A 20,100-nucleotide genomic window follows, 5' to 3' on the forward strand; every position below is an offset into this window, starting at 1 on the left:
TTAATTAAGTTCGTTCAACAGCTTATTTTTTAAGAGTGCTGGTTATGACAAAATCAGGCAGAGGGAAATGCTTAATCTGTTAGTGGATCCCTGACCTTAAAGACTTTCCGATACGACTTTTCACAGAAAATGACATTACAAACTGTAATTTGCCTTTTAAAGAATATTCATACTATTTTCACTCAGTGCTTTGAGTAAGCCTAATAAAATGTTATAGCTTGCAGGCCCAGCACCATGTTATGGTGCTAAAGAGGTTGAAAGTTTTGTAGCACAGGCCACAAAATTGTAGCACTAGTATTACACATCTGTTCCCATCTCTGAAAACAACCAACAGGCATGTGACTGACAAAAGACATTAATGTTCCATACAGGGCACGCAAAATCCAAACCTTAACAAGAAATATTTTCAGCCAAACATTGACTGACTGGCACACTGGAACATAATACTCTTGCTTAACATTGTCAATTTTGTTTATATATAGCCCAATATCACGTATCACAATCAAAACAACACCCATCCTTTTTGGTTGAGTATCGCTTTTTCCTTTAAATCATTAGAAAGGTCTAGAGTTTTAAAATAAAATAAAATAAAAAAAAGATCTGTGATGGTAATTTCAAAATTTTTATGCATCCACTGAGAGAAAAAAAAACTCTACACTGGAGAAAACGTATGGATTCGCATATGTTTGTTTACTTCCAATTTCTTTAGAGAGAAGTATTATTTTTCCTATTTTTACCCAAAATATGGTGTGAGCATTAGTTAGTACACATGTAATGTCCGTTTCATTACTCGCACACAAACGAGCACACAGCAAACTCTCACTTCAAACAAGTGTCTCTGTCTCATACTATTGTGTCTCACACAGGAAAAACTGCCTGTGGTACTGTGGTAAATTTATTCATCACACAGATGGATTTTTTCATAGCATGTGCGACAGTGGCTGGGCTATATAAGGGCCAGGGTGGCACTGGCCCACTCAGATTGACGGCTGGTCCACTCAATCAAATGAGAGACAGAATCATTTTTGTGGGAAAGGAGAAAATTATCATGCATAGGCCTACTACATGACAATAATACTTGCTCAAATAAATGAATTTAGTGGATGACACTCCCTAAACTTTGCAGCCTGTATGTGACTGCTGGTCAAGCATGAAAAACAAAGGTTTTATTCAAATTTTGAATTGATAATGCATCGCCTATAAAGCGTGCAAAGAGTGGTCCCTTTATAATAACTACAAAGCTATCACTCATCCCAACACGGTCTGTTATAATCAATGAAGCTGTCTACACGGCATGAATCTCTTGTTTACATGTCTACACTTTGTTAATAAGAGGATTTGCTAACGTGCAGAACTCTGGCGTTTTGTGCATTTAGTGGATTCTGACTGAAACACCTGATTGTCCATTGCGTTCAAGAAATCAACGGACATGTCTGTGATTGGCTAGTGGCTACATTGTTCAACACTGCAAAAACACATTATAAATAGAAACTTTTGAAGCTCTCTAGATGGCAAACACATGCAGATACAGACGGGATCTATAGCCAAATTGGCAATATGCTATTATTACGGTGAAAATTATCATAGACCAGAAGTTATGGGCAGCTTTTCATTCTAAAAGCAATCAGAAGCAGCAATAGGCAGTGGTTTGACTGAGACAATTCTACGCTAGTCTTAAGTCCACCTTGCTCCGCAACGCTTTATCATTTATTTTTCTTATTCTGTGAATTGTTATTGAGTATTTTATTTATGAATGGATTTTGTTTTCATGAAACTGTTGGCTGACAATAAATCACATTTAACTTATCTTAATTGTCAAATTAATTTTAATCCGATGTATTATAAAATTATGTCATTTTTAGTAGGCTTTTGTCGACCCTATTTCACCGGGGTCCACTCACTTTAAAATGTGAGGCTTCACCACTGTGTCGCACTGTACAGCCTGGGCCCCTGGTTATAGTGTACCGCTGTACCAACCACAATAAAATCCAGCTACAAATAATTGCATGTTCCAGATGTATTAATTCATAAGTTGAAAGTAACATTTTAAGGTCTGTCAGTAACATTAAATGCATTTACGAGCAAACAGGTGGGCTCCTAATAACTGTTAAGTCTTACTGAATTAACTGTATTTTAGATACAGTAAACAGTATTTAGTCAGTACAACTGATGAAATAGCCTACTGTTATTTTCACCCAATGGTCAGACGTTTTCATTTTAATGATGGTGTGAGGAATGAAGGACGTTCACTTTAATCAGCCTGATGCAGGTTTGGGGGTTGTTTTAGTTACTATAGCAACAGTCTGTCTACTGGATACTAATAAAACACCACCTACTTGGATTTATTAAAACTAGCATTAAACCGTATCTACGCATAAACAAACGTTAACCTCACGCGAGGCGACAAAACCATAATCACTCATGAAAGATTGCTATATGACACTGTAAGCAGCTGCGTAAATGGGAGCGTTGTAGTTTTATCGCGTCGCGCAGTGTGTACAGTGTTGATAGGGCACTGAAGGTCACTTCCTGATTTACTCACTGTCGCATTATGTCCCAACACATTCAAAACGCTCGGCCCCTCTTTAAATGACGTTTTGTATCCCTGAAACGCGACATTACTGCTACAGGTGGAAATAGCAAGTTTTCTTACTTTATTTGAGGCAGACCTGCACCTCATTCAGTCAGGGCAGGTGAATTTATCGACTCGTATGCTTTCCTGGCACGTTTATATTGGCGAGGAGGTTTTAAAATGGCGGTGGCAGCGTCACAACAGGTAAGATACTTTTCATTAACTTTTATAGCGCTATTAGCGTTACTCGTGCGCAGAAGTTTGAATAAAGTTTGAGCTCTTTGCAGTCAGTCACTTGCCGTAATGTAAAAAAATTCAGTTCAGTCTCCTGGAACGAGGAAGAGTGATGTGCACCAGCAGCAATGAGAAAAGTTGTGGGTTTGAGTTAAGTTTAGAGGTTAGGATAAATGGAACGTAGAAGTGTTCGTAAGCGGACAGTGTGATATTATAATCGTAATAATAATAGTATTTGATGTATTGTTTGTTGAGGGCATGGACTCTGGAGTGAAGGTGAGGGGGTGATGGACGCAAACACATCCCTTCACCTGCAGCAGGAACATGGCAGAAGCAGAGCTTACGTACAGTGAAAGCAACACAAACTGCCAGAACAACGATGGTGAGTTCAAAGTAACTTTGTTGCCCTGTGTATGTAACAGGTACATCCCCCGACATCTTTTTCTAAGTTGTTTGTTTAGGGTCTTGAATGTCAAAATGGTAACAGCATTAGTAGCTATTATTATGCTTATGTTGTGCATAAGAGAAAAGTTCTTTAGAAAAATGAAGAAAAAAAAGTTTATATAGGCTATAACTGAATTATTCTCTTTAACATGTTCAGATGTGTATTAGAACACAGATAAATCATAAATAATGATTGACAAATTAATAAATGTATGCACTTCAATGAAAGAATGAAATGAGACCACAGGATAGTGTCAAACTGATTTTCAGAGCCATCAATTGAAATGTAACCAGTAAAATAGAAAGCCTTTAGATATTGGTGGTGGAGGTTGCTATCAGATATGAAAATTAATGTGTACAGTAACATTGATGTCCAAAAATCAATTATAGTACATCGGGTTTAATTGGTCATTTAATGAGATATACAAATATTGTTAGTGCCAAGAATTTTCACATGAATAAATCCATAGATCCGCAAACTATTCTTGTGTATTTTAATGGTCTAGTAGTCGAAGGTCTGGGTTCTAATCCGCACTCTTTTTTTTCTCTCTCATCAAAACCGAATGTTCATCAGTGGTTGTATGTCAAGCAAGGACAAGTTTTTTGAGCGTTTTGTGATTTCACCGGAACAAATAGAAAGTCTCTGCAACAGTGTTAAGTGATAGATTGAACCACACGTCTGAGTGAAGACTGTGCTCGAGCCACAAGAGAACACCGTATCCATGCCACTGATAGCAGCGGCAACGAGCACTCGGCTTAATTTAAAAAACAACACATTTCAGCGCTTATTTAAAAAAACAAATTAAATGAGTGCTCTTCTTGTTAACTGGAGATGTTTTATTTATTTGTATTAGGTACATCCGTGCCACGAGATGTTTTAAAAGTGGTGGGGACAATATCGACCCTGGCAAAAAGTGGTGAGGACATGTCCCATCCGCAAATTACACCTATGGGTACTATTACGGTGGCCGAGAGAGCTCAACGTGCTGCAACTGAAGAAAACACATGCAAATAGAAAAAACACCCGCAAATTAAGAAAACATCTTCATCAGTTTCACAACACACGTGTGCTCCAACTACTCACAACACAAACAAATACAGAAACACGCTGCAAATAGCACAGAGCATAACAGAAATATTTCCAGGGGACCCCAAATAAGTGACGAACCCGACTGGGACCTGCTTACAGCTCAAAGAATTTTTTTTTTTTTTCAAAACATACCAAGATGGCATGTTAAGGACATACAACTTTGTATACGATATAAAAATTAGAAACGAACAATGAGCTGAAAACTAAAATAAATAAATAAAAAAGATGAGGGAAAGAACATGAGGGAAAGATATTAATCTATATATCAGTTACATTGTACATATTTTCTCATGTTATGTTTCATGTTGTAGTTTCATACGAAATGTTATGTAATGCAGGGTCCAAAGATGAGACCGCAAGTTTTAAAGTTGAGACACTCACACACAACGCATATTTTAAAAACTGTTTTTGTATAAAATTTATATTTATTTGCAACCGTTATGTTAATAACAATAATAAGATATTTCTGGTAATAACAGCTATTCAGCTGATGCACACCATGCTGCGTTGTCATGGGAACATCCCAGGTGAAAATAATGAGGAAATTACATTGTCTTTCTTTGCTCCCTTCACCAAGTGCGCTCCAAATGGCTAGGCTACATAATGGCACACAAGTGCCGTGCTCACTCCAAAGTCCCACTTCAAGGGCTCTGCCGTCTGCCCTTCGAAGGGAGTAGGGTATAGGGATGCTCGCAAGCAATAAGCAGGTCCCTGCCGGGTTCGTCACTTATTTGGGGTCCCCTGGAAACATTTCTGTTATGCTCTGTGCTATATGCAGCGTGTTTCTGTATTTGGTTGTGTTGCGAGTAGTTGGAGCACACGTGTGTTGTGAAACTGATGAAGATGTTTTCTTAATTTGCGGGTGTTTTTTCTATTTGCATGTGTTTTCTTCAGTTGCAGCACGTTGAGCTCTCTCGGTCACCGTATACAAGACTGTAACCACTTTAATAAGGGAATAAAATACAATCCCATGAAGCATCGCAAATGACAATGAAATGTAACATTTGTTTATGTGTATATATACATTTTAATTAGGTATAGAGTTAATGTATATATACATTAACTCTATACCTAATTAAAATGAGTTAAATTACCGTATGTAAATCTAAAATGATTGAAATTACCATATGTAAATCTAATATGAGTGAAGATTATATATTTTTTTTGTCCTTGTCTTGTTTTTATTAGTATTAAACACACGAACATCAACAGTAGGGTTAAGACTGCAAAATACAAATGGACACTTTTGTTCATTGTTATTAAAATGTTGAAGCCTGATGTTAACTTTTGTCAGCATATAATCCCTATGCATGAAATTGCAGTTCCTTAAAAAAACAGTGTCTTTGGTGCTTTTGAGAAATGTAGAGGATGCTGATTGCCTTATAAGGATTGCATCAGAGAGCAACAATCCCATTTTGCAAGCATTAACAGCACATGAGGTACTTCATTGCTCTATGAATGTATGATTTTGGTTGAAAAAGCTAATTATTTATTTGGAAATTAAATCAAAATCAGTTAGCTATTTCTCTGGGACTGCAGGAACATGGAAACCTTAAAACACAAAGACCAAAAATAATTATTTGTATTTGAGAAATATGTGGGCTGGGTCACCACTGAAATTGTGAAAGCGTTGTTATTGTTTAAGGTGTGTATTGTTGGGCAATTAAACTATTATTGCCCTGTCAAATGCAGCAGTTACTGATTGCACTTTCTTTCAATTGAAGATTTCACAGCTTTGTTAAGGCATGTTCTGTCCACAATCGAGTATTGGCTTGTAGATTATTTGCACATTTTTTGTTTCTTTTGCAGTAGATGAGCAGCTGCACACACCTGTGATGCACACTGAACCATATTCAATTGGGGAAGAAGAACCAGTAGAGCTCGTATTATTTGTTGCCTCTCCCATTGTACCATTGTATATTTTGCATCCTTATTAGGTACAATATGAACATTTTGTTTGTCATAGTGAGCTGATGTTGCTCTATTTTTGATGTGTTGTGGATGTGCTACTGTGCTGTCCTCAGACCTTCTGCTCTCCAAATTATTCATCCTCTATCCTCATTAGGTCAAATAGCTATTTTGGTCAAATTTTGATTAAGATATTGATGGATTTGATGGAAGATATTGTCCGGTAGATTGACTACAGCCGTCTCATAGTTAGAGGGCGTGTTCACGTGATGTTTCCTCTGGTCTTTGGGTCACATTTTTAGTCTGGTTTCAGCTTGCTTTCTCTACTCCTGGATAGTTTTCATGTCTCTCTATTATGTGCAGATAAGCTGGTCAATGGTGTGTTACGACTAAAAGAGGATAAAGGTTGTTGTACTGTTGTTTTACTCAGGCAAGACTCAGAGAAGTGTTTACCCAGCCACGCACATTGAGTCTTATCACTCTTCAGGACATGTTTACCTGGAACATTGACATGTGGGGAATATAGTGAGGGCTGAGAGCATAGACCTGTCACCCAATGAAAAATCTGCAGTACAAAAATAATAGGGTACAATGTACTGTGGTAATATGATGGATTATTTCACAGGTGTATTACCCATTATTTTGAATTATGCATTGTGATGTGTTTCGGGGTTGAAGGAACAATCTGCAGATTTGCTGGCTGAAAATTACCAGTACCGTTTTTGTTTTTCTATGTTTTTTGACATGCCATGTAGGGTGTTATGTATAGAGAGATATGTTTATTTTTTTATTATTATGAATTATTTCTGTCCAGTTGACCCTGAAATATATGATGATGGTTAAAGTCAAAAGTAGAGATGGTGTTTTTTGCACAAACTGCCTCTAACCCTATGCATAAAATGCCTTTTTATAAAATTAGAATTCATTTTATTAATTAATTAGTTTAAAAGACAAAGCAGTCATTTTCTTCATCATTGTCATTTCCACCACAGAATGCTATCAAACACTATATTGTATGTAATTTGACGTAGTGGAAATGACATCTGTTAGCTTTAGAAAAATATCAGTTTATTTTCTAAAAGGGAAGAAACACCCGTATGACTTGGTGCTTACAGATATGAGCTTTTTACTTGTAAGGACTGATCAACATTTGTAATTTGTTTTTCTAGATTCCCAGGTCTCATCAATAATCAAGTCTTCACAGTGTTTGCGGAGTGCCCCCAAGCCTCTCCCCGAAAACCATGCCAACCATTTCATGCCCTCATGCTCTCAGCCCCCACATGTCTCACTCGGCTGCAAATTATTCACTCCATGTAACGGCGCAGGTGATGAGGATCGCAGTAGCCTGGCCTCTCAGGACTCTGGTATCCCCACCCTTGAGATCAACCCACCTGAGCACATTCATGCTCGGGTCAACACAGCTGAGCTGGTGGTTCCACCACCACTTGATGATAATCCAGCAACACTTAACTTGGATATTTCAGATAGCTCCTTACTCAAGTCTTCCACCTTCCCCCGTTGTGACTTTGATTTGGTACGTCTCTACGGTGCAAGTGGGCTTTCCAGTGCGGCAGGCAAGGGTACATTGAACCGCAGTGATGACATTTCAGTGTGCAGTGTGTCCAGTTTAAGTACTGAGTTTTCTGCCACATTGTCAGTCAGTAATGAGGACTTCTTAGACTTCATGGTTACATCCGAATCCAGTGCCGTTGTTACATTTGAGAATGATGTGTTGCACCGTTCTGATAATTCACTCTCACCCCCTACTAACCTACACGGCAAGCTGAGCAGCCCACAGCGACAGGCAGTGGGGGTCTCTATGCCTCATGAAGCTAGGCCCAAGAGACTGGGACCACTCACCAACTTCTTCCACAGGTATTGTAGCATTTGTAAAGTTGTTAAACTCGCACTAAGAAACTAGATTGGTTCAGTAATATCATGAAATGCCTGTGAAAGTTTATTCAAATGTTGCCTTTCAAATAATGTTGCATAAATATTATTCAACAAGCTTCAAGTTTTTTTCCTAATTTACAATTTTTGATTGCATCTTATTTTTCATGTGTGCATCTTTCTTGGGTACATTTGAAAATCTTACAATACTCTTGGCAATAGATGTTTGTTTGTTGTAGATACCTTTTCACTTTTCGCACTATCTAAGCTCTTTTTATCATTGACTTCTGTGGTATGTCAAGGGGTAGCACCCTAAAAGTATTATTTTGTTCTGCCTTTTTTTTATTTTAGTATAACAACACCTACAGCACAAGTTGAAATACTGAAATTGCTGCAAGTGGTGTTTCCTTAAGACTGGAATACACACAACTTTTAAAACCTGAACAGATTAAAACACTAGGCATCATACACTTGCTGATTTTTTAAATGGTTACAGAGGGAAAAGCCTTTAGTGGAACTGCCAACAAAAACCCTCTGAGTGTACTTATGTGTACATGCCAAATTCTTGCCAACATCCCTTTCTATCTGAACTTCCAATTATATAGTATGCTTGTGTTTCTCATTACCAGTGATTTCATTTTTTCAACTCTACTTTCTAATTTATTGTCCTCTCAAAAACAACAATCTCTTGCTGCCTCAACCCAGTGCTTGTTTGACTATAATAAACTTCAGATCTTGGCCCCACAATATCCATTTCACCATCATCCAGTAAATCAATCAGTTTCTGTGCTGCTGAAAAGCTCATGTATTTGTATCACAATTCGCAAACATTTTGGAACCTCAAAAATGGGTTGCTGACTCAAAAGTGTTGTGAAGCCACTGTAGCGTGGAGTAAAGGGCTCAAAAGGTCTTAAGTGGCTTAGGTTTTTCATACTTAATAAAGCTCGGTCACTAATGACTTGTTTTCTACCAAGCGGTACACAGTACAGTACGATTCGGCACTGTAAACCCTGATCCGGCTTGCGTTTCCACCGCCAACAGTACCCTTACTTGATAGATTTGGTTTATGCCGGAAAGTAGCGATCGACATCATTCTCGCGCGAAGAAGAAAGCGACACAGTAAACAACAATGGAGGACATACAGCATATCTTGTTCTTGCTTCTTGGCTGCTTGTCACAAGACCAAAAAAAAACCCCATTGTGTTGCAATGGTATTGTTTATTAAAAAATGGTGTGTTGTCATTCCTCTTGTAACACGCGCAAGTGATGATTCTTTGTCAACCAGTCAACGCTCTGCAGTGAGTCTAGCTCCAACCTTTAGGTAGCTGCTACTGGATTACTTTACTAGGTACCCCAACGGAAGGGTCCCAAAAAAGTGGTACGGTACGGAACATTTCAGTATTTTGGCACCATTCACAACTTTTGACAATCGAAGCAGAAATAATTGTGTACCGTACTTAACTATACTGTACTGTTGCTCGGTGGAAACAAGCCATAACTGGACCTTGGCTTGTTCTCTAAGATGAAATAGTCTTCTACGTCCCCATAACATGACTGTGCACTGTCTCAGAATTACCTGCCCTTTCCTCACTGTGATGTGGACTGTCTTTAAGCTCTCAATAGATATCTTAAAACAGCTCAAATATTTTTCCTTCTCCCTTACTCTCCACTATAGTGCAGTATTCAATGAAAAGTGTTATAACTAAGCAATAAGGTACGAGAGACTGTGCTGTATCTTGAATAATTCATGGCTGAAGGGCGTCGCAGAGTGCTTGCAACCCCTTCAGCTGTGGTTTATTCACGATACAGCACTAGCCTTGAGTACATTATTGCTTTTATAAAACGGTTACCACTTAATAAAAATATTTAAGCCAAAAAACGTGTATCAAGGCAACTTTCATGAAATAAAATCACTAAGCCTTCCTTCCGCTGGAAATAATAGTCCCTGACTGTGAACAGCAGCAGAAGTTACATTATTTCGCCATTAGATAGCAGCAAAGACTGTCTTTAGGAGTGACTCAGTCAGTAGAGAAGACTTTTATATTGAAAGGACTGAAGCAAGACGCGACTGACAAATGACTAGAGTGTCAGGGCACGGGAAAAGCGGTCTATTGACCAATCAGAATCAAGGACTGGAATTAACAGTTTTATAGTAATAAATAAATGTATTGTTTTATGGAGTTCATATTGCTTAAAATATAGAGCAAATTTGTTCATTTTCAGTCGTGCTCTGTTGGCTCAGTTCTGTTATTTATTTTCTATATTTGTTAGGAGTCTTTTTGCTAAGAGGACGAAGGACACGGGTGCACTGGAAGAACAGCGAGAGCCCGGGTGGAAGCTGTTTGGTAAAGTTCCACATAAAGAACTTTCAACCAAAGACTCCAGGAAAATATCAAAGGTACGTTAACTTTACAGGCCTGCACTCATTTTTACAAGACTTTAAAAGACAAAATATGCGATGTACTTGCTTTTTGAGTGGTTTGTATGTAGTAAGGTTGAGCTGAAATTATGAAAAAAAAAATTCTGTATTCAGTGCCGTCCTTACGCCTATTTGTAAAAAGTACCCTTCACTGAGCATGGCTCTTCTTATTTTGAATATTTAGTATCTCTTAGTATTAAACAAGTCATATGAGGTGCTGCTTTTAAACTGAAGGCTGGAATATTCTTCACAACTTTTGCCCAGATTTTTGCATTTATTTGCAGTCTCAAGAAGTCAACATTAGTTGTTGATTAGTCAGATCCAGAGTCTATGGTTACATCCAGTTAGATGACATCAGACATGTTTCATATTTCTTTTAAGTATTTTTTTTTAGTACTCATTGTTTTAATTTGTCGTACATCTCCTAGAAATGTTGATTTTAAGTTGATGTTAAAAATGTGCAGGGTAACACTTTCCTCCCATGACTACTGCAAAAATGGATTTATATTAACCAAGAATAGCACCTACAAGTAAAATATTAATAGGCATCCCATAAAGAAATTATTAACTGTGAAGCTATGCTTAAGAATACGTGAAGTTGCCACTTTACACAGGAAAATAGTCGAATGTGTTTTTAATTGTGGATTTCTCTTTTTAATGTATGAGAGGAAAGTATTTACAATGGCTTACAATTTAACAATGAAGTCATATAGTGCTACAAAAACCATGTTTATTTAAGTTAAACCAAAGGGAGGTTTCTAAAATGTGTATTTATGCACATTTATGAACTATGTGAAATAAGGTCAAGAAGTAGTGTTCATTCTTTGTCATGTCTTAGTGTCTGTATTGTTTATGTTTTGGCTTAAAGTTTAAACAAATTTGCAAAATGAATGAAACTGGTTCCCCAAAGGCTTCCCCGATCAGATGTAGTCCCGCCCCAAACCCAACCACGCCATTGGTTGAGCTGTTTTGGGGGTATCAACGTGTGAATACAAGTCACCATAAAAAATCAGTCTCCATCAAAATGGACAATTCTTAGTTTTTGTGTGGAATATTCATTGTAGTGTTTACTATAAATTATTTATCAGTGCATTTTTTAAAAATTCATGTGACATCGTAGTCTTCAGTTAAAAACTTTACCTTCCTCTCCCCCTTACAGCAAAGTCTCTTCTGATGTGTGCATCGGCGTAAGGGCAGGACAACAATCCCAATAGTTAAAATATTCTCTGCTTGGAAGAAAGAAAAAAAATCATGTTTAAGGATTTGTTTATATCCGTTTAGATTTTTCTTTTTTTAGTTGTTCCCCTTGCATAAATCAACTGGCTTTACATTGCAGTCTTATGACATTGTTGTGAATGGGGCTTTGTTTCTTATGTACAGAGAGACAACAGGCCTGCAATGTGCTTTAGGTAATTTGAACCCCCCTGATTCAGATTTCACCCACCTCCAACTCCTGCCTTTATCTCTCGTTTTTGTTCTCTGCAGCTGTAATGGAAGATTGAGGTATTGGGTGACTGGTTTCGAGTTGCTGTTTTATTTAGGCTCTCTAGCAGTGGCTCCTTGGAAGAGATGAGTTAAGATGAACTTAATATTATGTGCTTTAGTCCTGACTTTAAACATTGCCGTATTCTACCTGCTATTATTACTTGTTTTATTTGTAAAGTCTTAACAGACTAAAAATTTGTGGGATTGTCTGACAGTGTGTTTTGGATGTGTTTCTTCATATTTTATTTTAATCAGTGGAAGCTCATGAGAACTGATGACACACAGTAAAACAGATTATGCATTATCTTTGTATATGACTCAGGCTAGCACAGCGGAACACAGAGCGCACTGATCACATGAAACTGCAGTGCAGAGAGCCCTGTGCTCCTAATAGCTGGAATCAATTAGTATGGCTGCCTGTAAATCATGGATCCTCTCTCAGCACTGTGATGACGAGTAACATTAGCATGCACACACGCATATGGACACAACAGGAGCAAGGGACAAGATCGGATCCTCTGCATCCCTCTAATGTAGGCCCTCCCAGTTGGTGCATGTTTGTTTGGACGGAGTTATAGAGAGAAAGAGGGCAAGGAAAAAACAGTGTCAAGTAACTTAGCCGGAGTGAGACAGCAATAACAGCAGAGGAGCAGGAGCACATAAGTATCATGCTACTGTTTCTCAGGGTGTGTCCCATATTCCTTGTGGTATTCCTCTGTTATTGTGCCTTGCCTTTCTGTCTACAAGGCACTTAAGCTTATAGTTAGGAAAATACTGCAATGGTGGAGAATAGTGTCTGAAACGCTGGATTCTGAATGTCTCAACAGCACTGCAGCGTTCATGGTGAGTTCATGCCTTATTCATTTTTTTTCTTTCCCCCTCATTGTTTTCCGTCAGATAAATAGGAAAAGGTGAGGGGAATGAGATGAAAGAGAAAAACGAGAATTTGTCGGGAGGAAATGACATGGAGAGAGAGAGAGAGATTTTGTTCATGTGTGAACACATTTGTGTGTGTTGGTGAATTATATTTTCATTGTTTTTTTTATTGGCTGTGCCACATTTACTCTTAGAACTAATTTAGAGTTATTTGTCTAATCTTACTTAATGTCCTTTTCTTAAACTTATTTGGAATGTTGGTCATTTTGTCTAGTTATCTCTGAGAAAGTGCAGTGTGGGGGCAAATTAAATATTTATATTCATTCAGTTCAGTGTGCAATAGCGTGTGTTTTCTGACTGCATGAATAAAACAAAACATATTCCTCTATTATCAACTTGTTTTGGATATACAAATTCGACAGAATATTTTCCAAATGAGAGAATTTAAAGATAGATGCAATGACAGATAGCACAGATTTCAGTAACAGTAGCAAGTTGTTCTGATTTCATTTGGGCCCGTCATGACATATTGTGTTCTGTTAAGACATTTATTATATTCAGTTCCTGCTGGTTGAGATCTTCTGCTTCCATCTGTGCAGGCTGTGAAGAAAGTGTTGCAAAAAAAGCTTAACATGTTTAAGCATGAGTTCCATCAACTTGTCATAGCTAAAGCCTTGAAATGTATTATTTAATTATAATTTTTACATTCTAAAAAACTCAATACTCTAATATAAAAAAAAATTATGCAGTGTTTCCCCTAGGTTTTTGGTGGCAGACCCCCCGAAACTGCTAGTGTTGCGAAGAGGGCATGTTACGGATACGTGGTGTAAAATTTTTAGTAACCAAAAAGCATGTCTAATTAATTGAAATCATGTATTATGAATCATTAAACTTATACAACATTTCAAAAGAAATCTTATAACACTAATTCTGTGTTGTGTTTTTTCTGGTAATCAAATGAAGACAAAAAACAATGGTAGGGGAAACACTGTATATGTATGTATATATGTATATATAATCTTAATTGTAAAGTGATATACGTCATGGTAGTAAAATGGCTACATTAATCAGAGCTAAATTAGACTTTTTATTGAGAATAAGGAGAATTACAAAAAAACTCAACATCACAGTAATGATAATATGGCGAAAAATGTGCATTATTGTCATACAAATAATGTCACATTGCATAAACAATTTTAATAGACCTCAAAACAGCCGTAATTATCATGCATTGTCAAATTACATTTACTGTTTTTTGGTGAAAAGTGACAAAAATAATCACAATTATTTTAAAAACTATATTATTATTTATTATAGGTATGTTATTAATGAATTAATTAGTTTATTTATTTATTTATTTATCTATGTATATATTTTTTCAGGAATATGAAAGCAGGAGTGGACACATAAGCAATTCCACATCTCCCAAGAAGAATGTAAGAAAGAACCTGGACTTTGAGCCACTTTCAACCACAGCCCTTATACTGGAGAACCGTCCAGCGTGAGTATTTTTGTGTGTGCCCATGTCTCTTTAAATGTGTTACATTTATCCCCTCCTATCCTCAAACTTCTTATTCCTGCATTATCGGTAAAAGAAAAAAAATAGAGGTACCATCATTGGTATGCAGTGGTGTTTTAAAATGAGCCCTCAAAGTCCTCACTTTTTTATATATCAAATGTAAATGTATGTCCCTGTTACACTTAATTTATCTTGTTAAATAAACATTGCATAAAAAAGAAAGACCAAATATAATTTTATTTGTATTATTACACTAAATGTAATTTGTAATTAAATTGGTGTTTTTAAGCATTTTAAAAAAAAAACATTTATTCCAAAATTATAACTAAATGCACTGCAGTAATAATTTAAACCATATACAGTATATTATTTGCGAACTAAGGTTTAGCTTTTCTTTTTAATAGTCAACTTATTTCCAGCAGTCACCAAGCTGATTGCTCACTAAAAACCCCACAGTCATCATGTTTTCAGGCCAATTTAAGTTTGATTTTGAAGCGATATAAAGTGGTGATATCTAAATGGCTGAATTGTTTACTTGCTACATTTATGAGAAAACGCTTCCCTGCCATTGACGAGTTATTGCGGCTTTCCTCGTTATCACTATTAAGGTAGGGGGCGCTATTACTCATCTCCTGAATGAGAACAGTATCTCCAAATCAAAAAACACAGGCAAAGAAGCAGCAGAAATGAGCAATCTCATATGTTAGCAGATGCATATGAAAAATAATGCTAACTATAAACAGCATATAAATCAAAATGGCCTAATATTACTGAATGAAATGTCAACCCAGGGTGAGCTACAGGGCTGTGCAAGCTTGGGGGGTGTTGATGGACTCAATCTACTCTGTCTATGTTTTGATCATTGTACAGATTCTGATCCAGATGCAGTCTTTGACAAAAACGCGATTTCCTTTTTACTCAAAATGTTGCTTTTTTATTAAACTTACCCGTATTTAAGTTTTGATGAAAAGAGAATGCATGAAGATTTTTGTTTAAAAGCAGAGGCTCTGTTTTTTCTTTTGATATATTGCATGTTCAGATATTCATACAACAAAATATTCTGGAGGCCATGAATATTTTGTGAAAATGACCAAGACGTTGGTGGTGGCGAGAAACTTTTTTTTAAAAACGCTGGCTGCGAAAGAGTTAACACCACCATTGTCTTCATTCAGGCCAATTTGAAAGTGCACACAAAAACAAGGGGCAAGATTTATCACACGAATCAATCATATCCAATTATAACCGATCATATCCAATCATAGCGCGATGGAGGCATTGCCTCCTCTCACTTGGCTTTCCCCCATTCATTCTTAATTACACCCCATTAAACTTAGGGTGTCTGTTTTAAGAAAATGGGGTAGCTTCCCGCTGTAACTTTACCTGCGGGTGTCGCTGTTAGGCAATGTTACTTTAGAGAAACAAGTGACTTTTACTCTTTTTAATGTCATGTTTTGTAATGTTTGCATTGTTTTATTTTTGCATTATCAATTTTCTCATCTAGTTTTTTTGAGGAGAGACTGCCTTTCTTGCCTCCTTGGAGGAAACGCCCCTGCATAGCACTCTCCTAAAACAAAATGAAATCACCTCTTATCTTCCATGCAACGTTATACCATTCACAGACAGGAGCTGAGGAAATGTTGCATACTAGTTTGTATTAAAGCATAGGGATAATTAAGATCAAGAAATTAGTTATAGATGTAAAGTTTGACAGAATGTGACTCTCACAGGCAGTAATGTAAAAGTGAATTGACAGTTATTTTGTCTATTGCGTAGGAATCTTCCTGCAAAGCCTGAGGAAGAAGCCCAGAAGCACAGACAAGAATATGAGGAGATGGTGGCTCAGGCCAAGAAGAGAGGTAACTTTCTTTTCATGCATGTGTTTGTGTCCACGGTTAATATGCGCAACGCATCTAGAAGTAAAAATCTTTGGAGAGTGTATAGGAATAATATCTTCAACCCTAATTATAAATATTCACAGCTAATCACTGGCAGATGTAGCAAAAAGTGCAAAAATGTGCAAATTTTATTTGAACATGACAGTTTGATTGTTTATGTCTTTAGTTTTGTGTGCTCTAGAGGGCGCTGTTGTAAAAGAGACAGATTTCCATTTCACTGCCATTCTCTCTCTCTCTCTCACACTGTGTGTTTCTGTGCAGAGCTGAAAGAGGCCCAGAAACGGAAAAAACAGCTAGAGGACAGGTGTAAACTAGAGGAAAGCATCGGCAATGCTGCGCTTACCTGGAGTCAGGAGATATTACCCAACTGGCAAAGCATGTGAGTCAGCACACAAAAATTATTGACACAGTCTATAGCCAGACAAACAAATGTCACTTCTTGATATTCCATATAAATAAATAACAGTCAATAATAGATAGAGTAGCCAAAAAACATTCTAAAAATAGTAATGTTTGACAAGAGGTGTATTGTCAATGTAAGATTAGTGAGAGACATGGATTAGACGTTAGTGCATGATATTTTGTGCTGATATTTTGATCTTAGGTGCTTATGCAAGCTATGTGAATTTGAATTTGGCTTGCAACATTTTCAGCTCCAGTTCTTATCCTTATTAAATCCTATCATCTCTCATCTGTCCCTATAAATAAAACATTAACATGTCTAAAAGTCCAAAAATGAAATAAACAATATAAGAATAAAAAATGTGCTCAGAGAAACAGTCACGATATACAGGTGCCTGTCATATAATTAGAATATCATCAAAAGTTGATGAACATCAAAAAGATATTATATTCATCCATTACACACTGACTGATATATTTCAAATGTTTATTTAATTTAATTGTGATGATTAAAACTGACTACTAATGAAAATCCCAAATTCAGTATCTACGAAAATTAGAATATTACTTAAGACCAATACAAACAAAGGATTTTTAGAAATGTTGGCCAACTGATAAGTATGAACATGAAAAGTATGAGCATGTACAGCACTCAATACTTAGTTGGGGCTCCTTTTGCCTGAATTACTGCAGCAATGCGGCGTGGCATGGAGTCGATCAGTCTGTGGCACTGCTGAGGTGTTATGGGAGCCCAGGTTGCTCTGATAGTGGCCTTCAGCTCTTCTGCTTTGTTGGGTCTGGCGTATCGCATCTTCCTCTTCACAATACCCCATAAATTTTCTATAGGGTTAAGGTCAGGCGAGTTTGCTGGCCAATTAAGAACAGGGATACCATGGTCCTTAAACAAGGTACTGGTAGCTTTGGCACTGTGTGCAGGTGCCAAGTCCTGTTGGAAAATGAAATCTGCATCTCCATAAAGTTGGTCAGCAGCAGGAAGCATGAAGTGCTCTAAAACTTCCTGGTAGACGGCTGCGTTGACCGTGGACCTCAGAAAACAACAGTGGACCAACACCAGCAGATGACAAGGTACCCCAAACCATCACTGACTGTGGAAACTTTACACTGGACTTCAAGCAACGTGGATTCTGTGCCTCTCCTCTCTTCCTCCAGACTCTGGGACCTTGATTTCCAAAGGAAATGCAAAATTTATTTTCATCAGAGAACATAACTTTGGACCACTCAGCAGCAGTCCAGTCCTTTTTGTCTTTAGCCCAGGCGAGACGCTTCTGACGCTGTGTCTTGTTCAAGAGTGGCTTGACACAAGGAATGCGACAGCTGAAACCCATGTCTTGCATACTTCGCAGGTGTTTTGAGTTAATTAGCTGATTAGAGTGTGGCACCTGGTGTCTTTTAATATTGAACCTTTTCACAATATTCTAATCTTCTGAGATACTGATTTGGGGGTTTTCATTAGTTGTCAGTTATAATCATCAAAATTATAAGGAAGGAACACTTGAAATATATCAGTCTGTGTGTAATGAATGAATATAATTTCCAAATTTCACTTTTTGAATGTAATTAGTGAAATAAATCAACTTCTTGATGATATTCTAATTATATGACCAGCACCTGTATACACAAATATCTGAAGAGAAATAACTTGTTTCACTCTGTCTTTTCACCATGTCAGGTGTTCATCTAGGCGGGTGAGAGATTTATGGTGGCAAGGTCTGCCACCAAGTGTGAGGGGCAAAGTCTGGAGTCTAGCAATAGGAAATGACCTGAACATCACAGATGGTATGAATGTGTGTTTTGTATGTTTTTACACACAAAACCCATGCATAACGCATATAAGAACATACAGGAAAAGACTAAAAAGGCTTTTACACTTTGGACAATCACTTTAGATTTATTTTTTAATTTATGAATGAAAAAGAATACTTAATATAAAAGTTTTTTTAAATGTGCATTTTGTGGGTAATTATATAAATTGCTTTGCATTAGGGCTGCACGATATATCGAAATATCGCAAATGTACATCACGATATGCATATCTCAATGACTTACAATAACTGAATGATTTTAATACTTCAAAAGATGATGAAAAGTACTCATGCGTGTAGGAAGACGCCTATCGGACAGGGCGTGATCCCTAATTCAGTTCTCTTCCACAGTTTATATGACCAAATACACACAAAAGTATGCCAAAATGCCTGTCTTGGTGAGTATTCACATCAACACAGTCAGCTATGTCTTTAGTGGAGTAAATAGTTGAGAAAGAAAGAGTGCATGTAACAGTATATTGGATCCGTGCAGCTCTTAAAGTGACAGCAGCCTATAGTACCGCAGGAAGTAGGGGTGCTCAGGGTGCTGCAGCACCCCCTGACGTAGAGCTCAAGAAAAAATTAAGGGGGTTAACTTTTTTTAACGTTAGATATTTCCTTTTCTTTGAACAAAATTAATTCTTAATTCATTACTACTCTTAATGAAAAAACACAACAATAAAATAATACAATGGCAAACTCGCTTATATTAAACAGAACTTTTATTAACAAAAAAATAAGACCGATGACATGGTATGCCCACTTTGTAACAAATAAATGAAAGGTCTTTGGATTTTTCCCTTAATTTAAAACAAATACCTAGTTTGTGGTTCATTTATTATTAATGAAAACACATCAACAATATAGTACAATGTCAAATTTGTTTATTGGCCGATTAAACATAGACATTTGTGATTTGTTAGTTCTCTTGAACCTTTTTTTAACTGACAAAAGTACAAAGAAAAGTTTTCCAATGTTTTCACTGACCAACATAATTGTATTTTGTAAATATAAACAAAATGTTTATATTGATGGCTGCAACACACTACAAAAAAAGTTGTGACAGAGGCAAAATAATTGTGAAAAGATTATAAAGGTTAGATTATCCAACTCTTTTGAAACAGTCCACAATGAGCAGGTGAATTGGTAATAGGTGAGTGAATCGTAATTGGGTGTAAAAGACCTTCTCAGTCTTTGCAAGCAAAGATGTATCATGGCTCACCACTTTGTGCCAAATATCATGAGAGAATTTAAAAATCACATTTCTCAATGCAAGATTGCAAAGAATTTGTCTTTCACCATACATAATATTGTGAAAAGATTCAGGGAATCCAGGGAAATCTCAGTCTGTTTGGGGCAAGGCAGGAGACCTCTGTTGAATGTGCGTCACCTTTGATGGCATTGCATGAGAAACCCTCATGCTACTGTGTTAAATACAGCCACATGTTCTCGGGAGTACTTTGGAAAACCATTTTCACTTAACAGAGATTCAAGTGGCATTTCTTGATGCAGCGTCAGACTCTGTTACTCAAGGAAAAAGCTA

General features: G+C 37.0%; 1 protein-coding gene across 2 annotated transcripts in view; it reads left to right on the plus strand.

The window, feature by feature from the left end:
* Window positions 1-2,280: 2,280 nt before the first annotated feature.
* The window catches only part of tbc1d14 (TBC1 domain family, member 14), a 30,795-nt gene continuing 12,975 nt past the window's right edge, over window positions 2,281-20,100 (plus strand). The window contains exons 1-8 of one of the 2 annotated variants that reach the window (XM_077229083.1): window positions 2,281-2,776; window positions 3,062-3,188; window positions 7,418-8,123; window positions 10,410-10,536; window positions 14,301-14,419; window positions 16,211-16,293; window positions 16,594-16,711; window positions 18,425-18,531. In XM_077229083.1, coding sequence (XP_077085198.1) covers window positions 3,131-3,188; window positions 7,418-8,123; window positions 10,410-10,536; window positions 14,301-14,419; window positions 16,211-16,293; window positions 16,594-16,711; window positions 18,425-18,531 — 1,318 coding nt within the window. In that variant the 5' untranslated portion in view covers window positions 2,281-2,776; window positions 3,062-3,130. Of the gene's footprint in view, window positions 2,777-3,061; window positions 3,189-7,417; window positions 8,124-10,409; window positions 10,537-11,716; window positions 12,886-14,300; window positions 14,420-16,210; window positions 16,294-16,593; window positions 16,712-18,424; window positions 18,532-20,100 lie in introns of those variants that run through there. The other variant, XM_077229084.1, reaches the window with a different exon arrangement.

The sequence above is a fragment of the Siphateles boraxobius genome, unplaced genomic scaffold (genome assembly GCF_051911475.1).
Source record: "Siphateles boraxobius isolate OS27281-9 unplaced genomic scaffold, OSU_SipBor_1 130, whole genome shotgun sequence".
Lineage (NCBI taxonomy): Eukaryota > Metazoa > Chordata > Actinopteri > Cypriniformes > Leuciscidae > Siphateles > Siphateles boraxobius.